This window comes from Erithacus rubecula (genome assembly GCF_903797595.1).
Source record: "Erithacus rubecula genome assembly, chromosome: 3".
In the NCBI taxonomy this organism is placed as follows: domain Eukaryota; kingdom Metazoa; phylum Chordata; class Aves; order Passeriformes; family Muscicapidae; genus Erithacus; species Erithacus rubecula.
Window position 1 is genome coordinate 137,207,566 of NC_136689.1, and position 10,412 is coordinate 137,217,977.

General features: G+C 50.8%; 1 protein-coding gene across 1 annotated transcript; it reads right to left on the bottom strand.

Moving 5' to 3' along the window:
- Positions 1 to 5,563: 5,563 nt before the first annotated feature.
- LOC306800431 (protein Mis18-alpha-like) lies at positions 5,564 to 10,312 on the bottom strand. The gene is made up of 6 exons (XM_079302534.1): positions 9,937 to 10,312; positions 9,769 to 9,835; positions 8,999 to 9,121; positions 7,893 to 7,986; positions 7,060 to 7,177; positions 5,564 to 5,683 (listed from the first exon to the last, which is right to left on the bottom strand). Exons 1-5 carry the CDS (start codon positions 10,193 to 10,195, stop codon positions 7,097 to 7,099), a joined length of 624 nt encoding a protein of 207 aa, XP_079158660.1. The 5' UTR covers positions 10,196 to 10,312; the 3' UTR covers positions 5,564 to 5,683; positions 7,060 to 7,096.
- Between the last annotated feature and the right edge of the window lie 100 nt (positions 10,313 to 10,412).

Sequence of the window (10,412 nt, forward strand, 5' to 3'; positions counted from 1 at the left end):
AGACGCAAGCAATCCTAAAATCTCCTTTGGAATGCTACCCATCCCGTCCCATGCTCAGGCACCAGACCCAGCCCTACACCAACAGACCAGGCCTCCAGTGACATCAGTACATCAATCCCACAGTCTCGATGTCAGCCCTTGCAGTGTCTGCCCCATTTGCCGCTTCTATTCCAGTCCCAGTGATTTCAGAGTCTCCTTTGCCCTAGCCTAAGTGATTTCAGCTCTTTCCCAACCCACAAGCTTTATTGCACTGCCAGCTCTGCTCTTCCAGCTCCAGACGAGCCTTTCTCCATCTCGGTAGACTCAATCTTGAGGAATCTTGAAGGACAGCATCGTTGTCTTGGCTCCAGCTCAGCAGCAATTCAGTTCCCATTCTAGACTCCTGAAGCCCATCCCATCCCACAGCTAGTGTCCCAGTCCCAGTGTGGTTTCACCTCCACCCCTCGGGTCCCCATCCCAGCTGCAGAGACACCGGGCCAGCCCCACCGTGGCTTCAGCCTCGGTCTCACAGTCCTTTCCTGAGCTCCACAGTTTCCTTCCCATTCCCACTCACAATCCAAGCCCCACTTTCCATTTCCCATCCACACAACACAGTGCCCTCCACCTCCAGCCCCTACAGTACCACTCACACACACGAGCAATTCACCAGCATGGCCGGGAGTTCAGACGCAAGCAATGCTAAAGACCCCCTTGCAGCGCTACCCGTCCCGTCCCATGCTCGGGCACCAGACCCAGCCCCACACCAACAGACCAGGCCTCCAGTGACATCAGTACATCAATCCCACAGTCTCGATGTCAGCCCTTGCAGCGTCTGCCCCATTTGCCGCTTCTATCCCAGTCCCAGTAATTTCAGAGTCTCCTTTTCCCCGGCCTAAGTGATTTCAGCTCTTTCCCAACCCACAAGCTTTATTGCACTGCCAGCTCTGTTCTTCGCTTTCACTTCTTGATTCACGTCTTGGAGCTATGCCACATAACCTTGTTTCTCCATCCCAGGGCATGATCTTTTTCTTCGTAATGTTTCAGGTCACTTCCCAAACCCATGTTTTTTGCTCCTGTCCCACAGTCCTTACTCCACTTAGGCCTCTAGGCTCCCTATTTCAACCTTTTTTGATTTCCCTTTCAGCCACATACTTCACATCCCGGCTCCCTATCCCAACCACAAATGTTGAGGTTTCTCCTCAGACCCTACCATATCTCTGTCTCCTCCAGCTCTGCTTCCTCAGCTCCAGTTCCTCAGGTTCTCACTGCCAGCAGCTAAAAGCTGCTCCTGCTTCTCACTGCAGCCTGGGGCTGTTGATAAGGCCAGAAATCAGTTACTCTCATCACTTCAGTATCTCCAGGAGTTGTCCCTGCTGTGCTAACAGGATACCCGCTCTGGGGGCATTTGAGGCCTGATGCCCAACAGGCACCTTCCGACCCCCCACCAGGGCTCAGCCCCGCACTTGCCCAAAGGCCCCCTCACCTCCCCCCGGCAGCCCGTGTTCCAGCCCCAGCCCTACAACCTTTATTGAATTAACATCAGATGATCAGTGAAAAAAACTTACTAAAAATATAATACGAAGAGCAAAATAATGACATAGATTAATAAAGAAAAAAAAATGAGAACATTTAAAATAAAAGCAAAACAAAATAACAAAAGTGTAAAAAGCCAGCTTTATTCCCGGTATTTTAATTGTTCCTCTAAATCCAGAAACCACACGACACTACTCCCAGGCCCCCAGTAGGAACAGCCGCTCCCCCTGCGCCGCACTCCAGGCCCCCCCACCAGCCGCCCGAGCCGCGCACCGCCGCCACTGGACACCACCAGCTCCGGCAGACGCGGGCTCCGCGTCCGTGCTCACCGGCGCTTCCCGGTCCGGCATCCGCGCGGGTCCCGTCTTGCCGCTTCGGCGCCGCCGCTGCTCCCGCCGCCGCCGCCGCCGCCGAACTAATGCCTGCAGCCTCGCCACAGCGCACCCTATTTATAGCCCAGGCCCGGCCAGCCCAGCCAATCACAAACCGAGGCAGCGCCAGTCCGGCCAATCCCAGCCCGTCCTTTCCCGCCGCGCTCGGCTCCGCGACCCCTCGCTGTCCCCTCAAGCCCCGCTCCCGTGATTCCGCCCACTGCCCGCTGTGTCCCCGTTTCCCTGGCAGAACTCCCGCCCGCCCTTCGCAAGCTCCAACAGGTCCTGACGAGGCCGTGGCAGCGGAGCCACGGCTCCGCCATCTCTCAAAGCGGCGGCGGCGGGAGCAGCGCCTCAGGCAAACACGGGAGCGGGTTCGCGACCGAGCTGGCTGAGCTTGGCGGGGCCGCCCCCGGACTGAAAGGGCAGCTGTGATTGGACAAGGCGGGCCGGGATTGGCGGGGCATGGAAGCTGCGAGGCTGCAGCCCAGGGGAGCGCGGGGCGCTCAGCCGGGCGGAGCAAGGGCTGCTCCAGGGCTCCACGGTCGCGCTGGGTCCCGCTGGGTCCCGCTCCCGAGAGCCCCCTCGCCTTCTCCCACCGTCTCTCGTGCCCAGGTCCCAGCCAAAAGGCCCCCGCAGAGGCCGTTTCGGAGCGCTCCATCGGCACTCGGCGCAGGGGGCGGGGACGGGCGCAGCCGGCAGCCTGCCCGGGAGTGGTTCCGGGTGGCAAAGGCGGGCTGTGCGGTCGCTGCGCGGCCCGGGGAGCGGCGCTGACGCGGTGGGGAGAGGGTCGGCGGCGGAGAGGCGGCGGGGAGGGCGTGCAGAGTCCACAGCCGTTCCGCTTCTGCGGGGACTTGGACTGCCCCGGCTGGGTGCTGGCCGAGATCAGCATTCTGGCCAAAATACTGAAGTGCCTGCTCCCCGCCCGCTGCGAGCCCACTGCTCCCCCTCCTTCTCCTCCTCAGTCCTCGGTGAAACCGAAGCTGATCTGCGCCCCGGTGCCGCGGGACCTGCTGGGGAGGCCATCGAGGCTAATGTGGGGTATTGCAGTGGACGTGTAGTGTTTCAACACTACAATAGCATAATCAACAACTTCAATAAATCTCGTGTTCTTCATGCAAGCCTCAGTGTTAAGAACGCTACCGATCTCTACTAGTAGAAATAATATGCACAGTAAGTGCTATTGGTATTAATGTTTAGGTCAGAATTGTTGGTGTTAACACTGGTAGTGAGTGTTTTAGGCTGCAGCTTTCCGGGCAAACCAGAGCCCCCGGTGCCTCTCAGAAGCTTCTCCTGGCAGGCTGGCCCCAGGCTGGTGGAGAGGCTTTGCCTCCTGTCCTTCCCCCTGCTGTGGCTGCAGGCCCCACCTGCCCCTTTCCAGCCTGACACTTTCCTGGTTCTGCATCCCTCTGGTGAGCCCGGAGAGGGAATGGAGCCGTGCCGGGCCGGGGTGCCCAGGCAGGGCTTCTGGACAGCAAGGCACAGCTTGCTTGGAGACAGGGACAGTCAGGAAACCCCTGCCCAGACTCAGCGAATTTCACAGCAATGGCAGGGGGCTGCACCTGCCCCATCCTCTGCGGGAGCCCAGTCGGGGGAGGCCCATTCTGGGGGGCTGTGCTGGGCAGCCTTCTCTGCAGCTTCCCCACAGCTGGATCTCTGCAAACACGGGTGGAAAATATTTGTGTAGATTCTAAGTCCCAGAACACAGCCTGGATTCCTTCCCTACCCTGTCACATGGAGGAGTGGCCCCAGACCTGAGCTCCTGGGGCAAAAAGGAGAGCCCCGATCCTAGAAAAAATTCTCCTAAATGAATGCCCCAAAAAAAGCCCGACCACAACTAAAAAACTCCCTGCCCATAACCAAATAAAAACCAAAACAACCAAAAAAATCCCTTTAAATACAGAAAACTTATACCTGTTTTAATATTTAATTTCTGCTTATATTCACATTTGATATTATATATATTACATATATTATTCAATAAATTTTATGCAATTTACAGCATATACTATACTTTTATTCTTTATTATGTACATAATCTTTACATTAATAGAATTTATTTCTATTTTATGTATATATATCTTTACATACATTTGTATGTTTATATTTTTAATGTTATTTATTGAAAAGCTCTGCCTCTAGCCAAATAAAAAAAACCCCTTCATTTTTAACTATATTTAAATATATTTTTTATTTATATATGTCATATTCATATCTGTAATTTATATATTAAGTATATTATACACTAAAATATATATGATATAATTTATATTATATCCTACATATATACTTCTATTTGTTTATATTTTATATTTATATATATTTACACAGACATATATTTATAAATGCAGATATATTTTTACTTTTATGTTTGTATATATTGTACATTTCTATATTTATATTTTTAGTTATATTAATTACATTGATATTATTTATTAAAAATCCTGCCTCCAACCAAATAACACCAATAAAACATTTATTTAAGCTTTAGTTGGGTATTTTTTATATTTGTATTTTTCCTGTCTTCCCCACCCAGCTCTCCCTGGGAGTGTCCTGCACCCTCGGGTCCCTCTGGGGGAGGGCACCCGGCACGACCCCCCCATTCCCCACTCAGCTGCTCCTTTGCCAACGTGGCTCCCTCTGCCAGGACCTTGGGGTGCCCCGAATGACATCGGAGCCCCCGAGTCTCCACCCCGTCCCCCCTCAGCCTTTTTACCTCCCAAAGAAGGCACAGAACGACTCCAGCTGCCCCGGGAAGGAGCACGGGGCTTTATTCGAACCCTTCCCACGGTCCATCCCCCCAAAAAGGGACTGTGCTCACACAAAGAAGGGGGTACAGCCCCCAGAAGGGCTGAAGTTCCTCCTCAGCCACGCAGACACAGGCGAGGAGAGGCAGAAAAAGGGAGTGCCAGCAGAGAGGACACAGCAAGAAAATTAATATCAAGGCACAGGATGAAATGGAAAAAAGATTAAAAAACCAAAACCACCTGGGATGGTGAATGGGCCGCACACAGAGAGGGATTAAAAACAGGGACAGCAAACGGGACAAACCCATGGGCACGGGGAGCTCCACAGAGCCACAGAGAATAAAACAGGAACACGAGTGAGGCACGGAGAAGGACGCAGGAAGAGACACAGTGCCAAACACACAGCAAGGACTGAGGGACACAGAGACAAAGAGGGAAACAAGAGTCTGCAGAGGAAACCACCACAGCACGTGGGGGGGGACGGGCAAACACGGCCAAGGAGCAGCACAGGGATGGACAGAGAGGCACGGCCAGAAGGACAGAGGCTCACCAAGAGAGGGGACACTCAGGGAGGAGCAGCTGGCCAGCAGGTACACACAGGGACAGGCAAAGGGACAGTGACAGGGACAAAGAAACACGGTGCAGGACAGAGGGAAAGGAGAGGAAAAAAGGAGAAATAAAGATGCAGGCAGGGAGGGAGGGAGATAAAAAGCAGGACAGAACAGGGAGGGGGATCGAGCAACATTTGCTCAGCCTTATTGCCTGCCCATGCTGCCAGTGAACACCCTGATCTCCCAACCTTTTCTCAAAGAAATTTCACCTCCATCCGTTCCCTTTCCCTCCCAGTATCTCCACGTGATCAGAATGAACATGAGGAGAGGCTTCACTGTTGCAGTCTCTTTGGAAACCATACAGTGACTTTGAGCAAGAGGAGTAGGAGAAAATTCAGAACCTTTATTGTTAACTAACATCAAACACCTTGCTCTGGAGAAGAGAACAGCTTGTTTTCACACGTACAAATTCCTCCAAGTTTCTTCAAGCTTCATCTGTTTGCTGGCATTGGGAGAAGTGAGAAGTGTTTAGCACAGCACAATGAAAAGAACGGTCTCATTTTCAGAAGACACAACTGAAGGAGAACAGACAGCAACACCGCTTCAAGACAATTCGGGCACACATTTCCCTTTTTGCAACCTGAGCTTTCTTCTGTGTCACACCTGAAATTCTGAGTTCCTTAGTACTCTGGCCCAGTCCTTCCCTCTCCTCCCAGCTGCCTCACAAATTACACTGAAGTAATGTGAGCTCCTGTGGCAGGTATGGCAACCACAACATGTTTTAGTTACCTGAACAGAAAGGATGCAAGACACATCACTGCAGGATAAACTGGAGCACTGCTTCAAAATAGGGCAGTTGAGGATAGAAGCTTTTCTAAGATAAACAGTGCCTACCAATGGGGCAGAATGGGGATATTCATTCCAAGTTTTTGGAGAAAAGTTTAAAACTCAAGTAGTCAAGTTAAATAGTGTTGGGTAACAAAAAAAAAAAAAAAAAAAAAACCAAACCAAAAAGACAAAAAACCCAACAAACAAAACCTGAAACAACAAAATCCAAAGCAAAATCCAAAACAAAACCCCAACCACTTTCTGAGATTATTCTTGCTTTATACCACAAATGCTTGCTTTTAGTGAAAAACACTAGGTGGAACACTCCTGCTGTATGAGAGACACTGGCAATTAGTCAAAGGCACAGAAAACCAAACACAAGCAGAACAGCAGCATTAACACAAAAAAACCCTGTGGAATTAATTGCTCAAATGTATACCAAGCCTTGCTGAAAGGAGCGGCACCATCAGCCTGGTTTGGTTTCCTCCCTTTGAAGCTGTAAAACAACTGACCTTCAATACCTCAGGGAAAAGCATTTATCTATTGCTACCAAAAAAGCCTGTTCTTCACCATATTTTAGCCCTGAACTTGCAAATCCCCTACCAAACTAACAAATCACCACATATAGCTATGGAGTCATTCCTGTCTTTGAGCACGAGTCAAACTAAAGCTACAGAGACAAGAAAAAGAAAAGTGACTTCATGCTGTTCCTTTAGAAATTACAGAGTCACAGGGAGGTTTTCTATTAGCTTAGGAAAACGCACACCCAGTTGAACGGATACTGAATAGCAGGGATAAATGGGGATAAATGCTTTGCTTCCAGGGACAAGAATTGAAATAAATATTTATATTACATCAGGAGACTACAGACTGCCTGATCAGAAGTCCTTATTCAGAAAAAAACCCTGAGGTGTCCTCTCAAGGGACATCATTAGAACTCCTTGGCTGGGACACAGCCTGGGTCAGCACTGCTCCACCAGTGTCCTGCAGCCCTTTCCCATCTTTGCAATGTCCCCACAGAGCCCAGAGGATTCCAGGGCCAAGTTTCACCTTGGCCATTGTCCTGCAGCTCAGCCTGCATTTCCTCTCAGACCAGCCTGTGCAGAGCAGCCACACGCGACTCAATAGTGCTCAGTTTTGCCTCCAGAGCTCTGATTACCATGTCTACCTGCAAAATAACCAGGGAAAGGCACTTGGTTACAAACAGATATTGACAACACAAAGAGCACGTGTGGACATCAGAGAGGGCTCAGATCTGATCTCACATCACCAATTCTTTTCATGTGATTCTTTCCCTGCTACTTTCATACTTTGACACCTCGCCCCACCCCAATATTCACTGTGCACACAGTAACTTTTTCCAGCCTTGGTCACTGTCAGAGCCACACACTCAGCTTTTGCTGGACAACCTTCAGCTTCCACAGTCCACTTTCTTACACTTTGCTCCCAGCTCTTCCTACCTGTAGTTACAAGATTTTAGTAGAGCAAAAATCAACTTGATTTATGATGTAATATTTCAATACAAAATTACAGCAAAAGCATTAAGTCCATTTGCACAAAAGGCAAAAGAAACATGACTAAAAGTTAAGATCTGGAGAAGTGAATCAGAACTAACTAGAAACAACATACCAAATTACTGAGACATAAATAGGAACCTAATGCTGTGCTTGATAAACAGAAAATGCTAATTACCATGAAAATTGAAGGAAAAGTTACTGAAAATCTTGCATAACACAGGATACCAATGACATGAAGGCATCCAGCGCATGTTACAATGCATGGAATTGCTCTGGGTGAAATAAGCTATTCTCAGAAACTAATGAAGCACACTAAGGTTTCACAGAGGTGATTTAAACAAAGAATGAGAAAACGTTAAATCTCACCCTTTGCAGCTCCTCTTGGAAGACAGCTCGACTTTCAAGAGTAAGGGGCTCCTCATGAATAACAGCTTGCTTTTCTGTGGTTCCTAGAATATAGCTGAGATGCACAGATTAGGTCATGCACTTCCTACTCTGAAGCCAAAAACCCAAACACAGCACTGCTTCACAGCCCTGAGAGACAGCCATGAATTCTGGGGCTACAGCACACAGTGAAAAATTGGACCAAGGGCAGCATTGACTAGGAGAAGCAGCATTACTCTCCAACAAAGTGCCATTCTGCAGCCAGGTTAGTGCTTCAGAGAATTTGACTGCCGTGGAAAAAAAACAAAGTATCATATCTCTGGAATAAAGGAAAAAAACACTGCCCAGAGTACAAAGGTGAACATCCACAGCAATACAGCAAAATAAATGGGAACTTCAGAAAAAGACAGAGACATTAAAACTAGTCCAGATGAACAATCAATGTCTATTAAAACAATGCTTGCATAAAAGAATTGCAACATGGAGCCTAAATTCAGGATATAATTATGGAAGAATACTTTAAGACCACTTTTAAGTACCATAAACACCTAAACCCAAGCACACTTTAATTCTCTAGACAGATTTGAAGACAGCTGAGTGAGAGTCTCAGTCACACACTCACTTGTCAGATTTGCCTTTGCCCACCTTAGCAAGGACAGAGCAGTTGTGGCCAGTACAGGTCAGACCCACCCCAAGTTCTGCCTGAGCCCCTCCAGCCACACTTGCTGCTGATATTGCTGACCCCTCACAGGCTGCAGCCAGGCCTGTTTGGAGCTTGGTTTGTGTACTCTTCCAATCAATGAGAAGGAACCGTCCTCTGCCCTGGACCTGGTGATATTTTCTTGGCTGCAATGCAATTTCTCATACAAAAGGCAGACCTGGTTGTTTTTCCCAGGATTTGCCTTACACAGGTTCCTCACAGCTGAGCACTATGATGCCAACAGCAGCAACACAGAAAATCACTCTGGGACAGATCAGCAGAAAAAGCTGCCTCTAGACTTGCCAGAGTATAACAGGAGCACCCTCAGTGCAATGCCTGCTGAGTGAAGTGGAGCTGGCAGGCTGACCCATAAACATTCAGCATTTACCTTTCAACAGAGTCAACGCTGAAACAGAACAAATCTCTCTTGTAGTCGAGATGCCTTGGGGTGCACCTGTAGATGCTGCCAAGTGTCCTTGAGCAGCCAGAGCAGAGTAAGGTTTCTACCATGCTGCAAATAAGAAATAGCATCTATTCAGAAGAAAATAAAAGGAAGCACCTCTTCTCCCTTTCCCAAAAAAAAAAAAAAAAAATGAAAACACGCATTAGAATTTTTTTTAAGCATTCATTCTTGCTTTACACAGTGTAAATTATGAGCACTCATCTTTCAGCCTGATGTTGCAACAGCTTCTTAGGCTGACTGACCTCAGCAAGACCATCAGAATCACTAAACTGTGGAAGGGACCTTAAAGCTCTGCCCCCTCCATGGGCAGGGACACTTTCCACTATCCCAATTTGCTCCAAGCTCCATCCAGCCTGGCCTTAGACATTTCCAGGGATCCAGGGGCAGCCAGAGCTGCTCTGTGCACCCTGCACAGGGCCTCCACACTCTCCCAGGAAACAATTTCTTCCTGATATCTAATCTAATCTGCTTTCCTTCATCCTAAAGCCATTCCCCTTGTCTATCACAACACGTCCTTGGGAGAAATCCCTCTTCCTTAGGCCATAAGCAGAACGTGCAGACCACCCCAAGTAAGTGTTCCAGGGGCTCTCGGGGGCACATGAGCGCTCCGGGCCCTTTACCGGGCTTGTCCTCAGCACCTTCTCCGGGAACCCCTGAGTGCCCCGGCACTGTGCCCAGCCAGGAGCAGCGCTCACCATCCGTACTCGCCGGGGAGCATCGAGAGCTTCCGCTCCGGGTCCACGGTGACGCTGGCGGCCGCACCTGCAGCGGGAGAGAGGGAAGGAGGGAGGGAGGGAGGGAGGGAGGGAGGGATGGCGGCAGTCACCGCGGGGATGCGCCGGGATGGCAAGGCCGGCACTCACTGCGCAGCCCGATGCAGCCGCTCTCCTCGTCATTGAACTCCCAGCTCGTGGTGTCCCCCACGGGCCGCCTGCAGCCGCCGCACATAAACACCATGGGCATGGGAGCTGCGCCCGCCTGCAGCTCTCGCTGCTCCTGCTGCTGCTCGGCCCGGCCGCCGCCCGGCTCCAGCGGCGACGGCGAGGACTGCAGCTCCGGGCACAACACCATCGCGTCCCGCCCGCCCGCCGAGGGAGCGGCAGCGGCCCCGCTTCCCGACATCGCCTTCGAATCGCCCGCCGAGGAAGCGGCAGTGACGCCGAACAGCGCCCCGGAGCGCCCGCCCGCCGAGGGCCGCCCCGGAACCGCTCCTGAGCCCGGCCCGGAACAGCTCCTGGAGCCGGCCCGGAATCAGCCCGCTCCTGGGCCCGGCCCGGGACAGTCCGCTACTGAGCCCTGCCCCGGAACAGCTCCTGGAGCCGGCCCGGGACAGCCCGCT

What these genes read in the sequence shown, in the direction of transcription:
- LOC306800431 (XM_079302534.1), bottom strand. Translation starts at nt 10,195, where the DNA reads ATGTCGGGAAGCGGGGCCGCTGCCGCTCCCTCGGCGGGCGGGCGGGAC. An exon ending in CGGCTGCATCGGGCTGCGCA is followed by an intron (nt 9,836 to 9,936) that starts GTGAGTGCCGGC and finishes CTCCCGCTGCAG; the next exon opens with GTGCGGCCGCCAGCGTCACC. An exon ending in CTCCCCGGCGAGTACGGATG is followed by an intron (nt 9,122 to 9,768) that starts GTGAGCGCTGCT and finishes TCTTATTTGCAG; the next exon opens with CATGGTAGAAACCTTACTCT.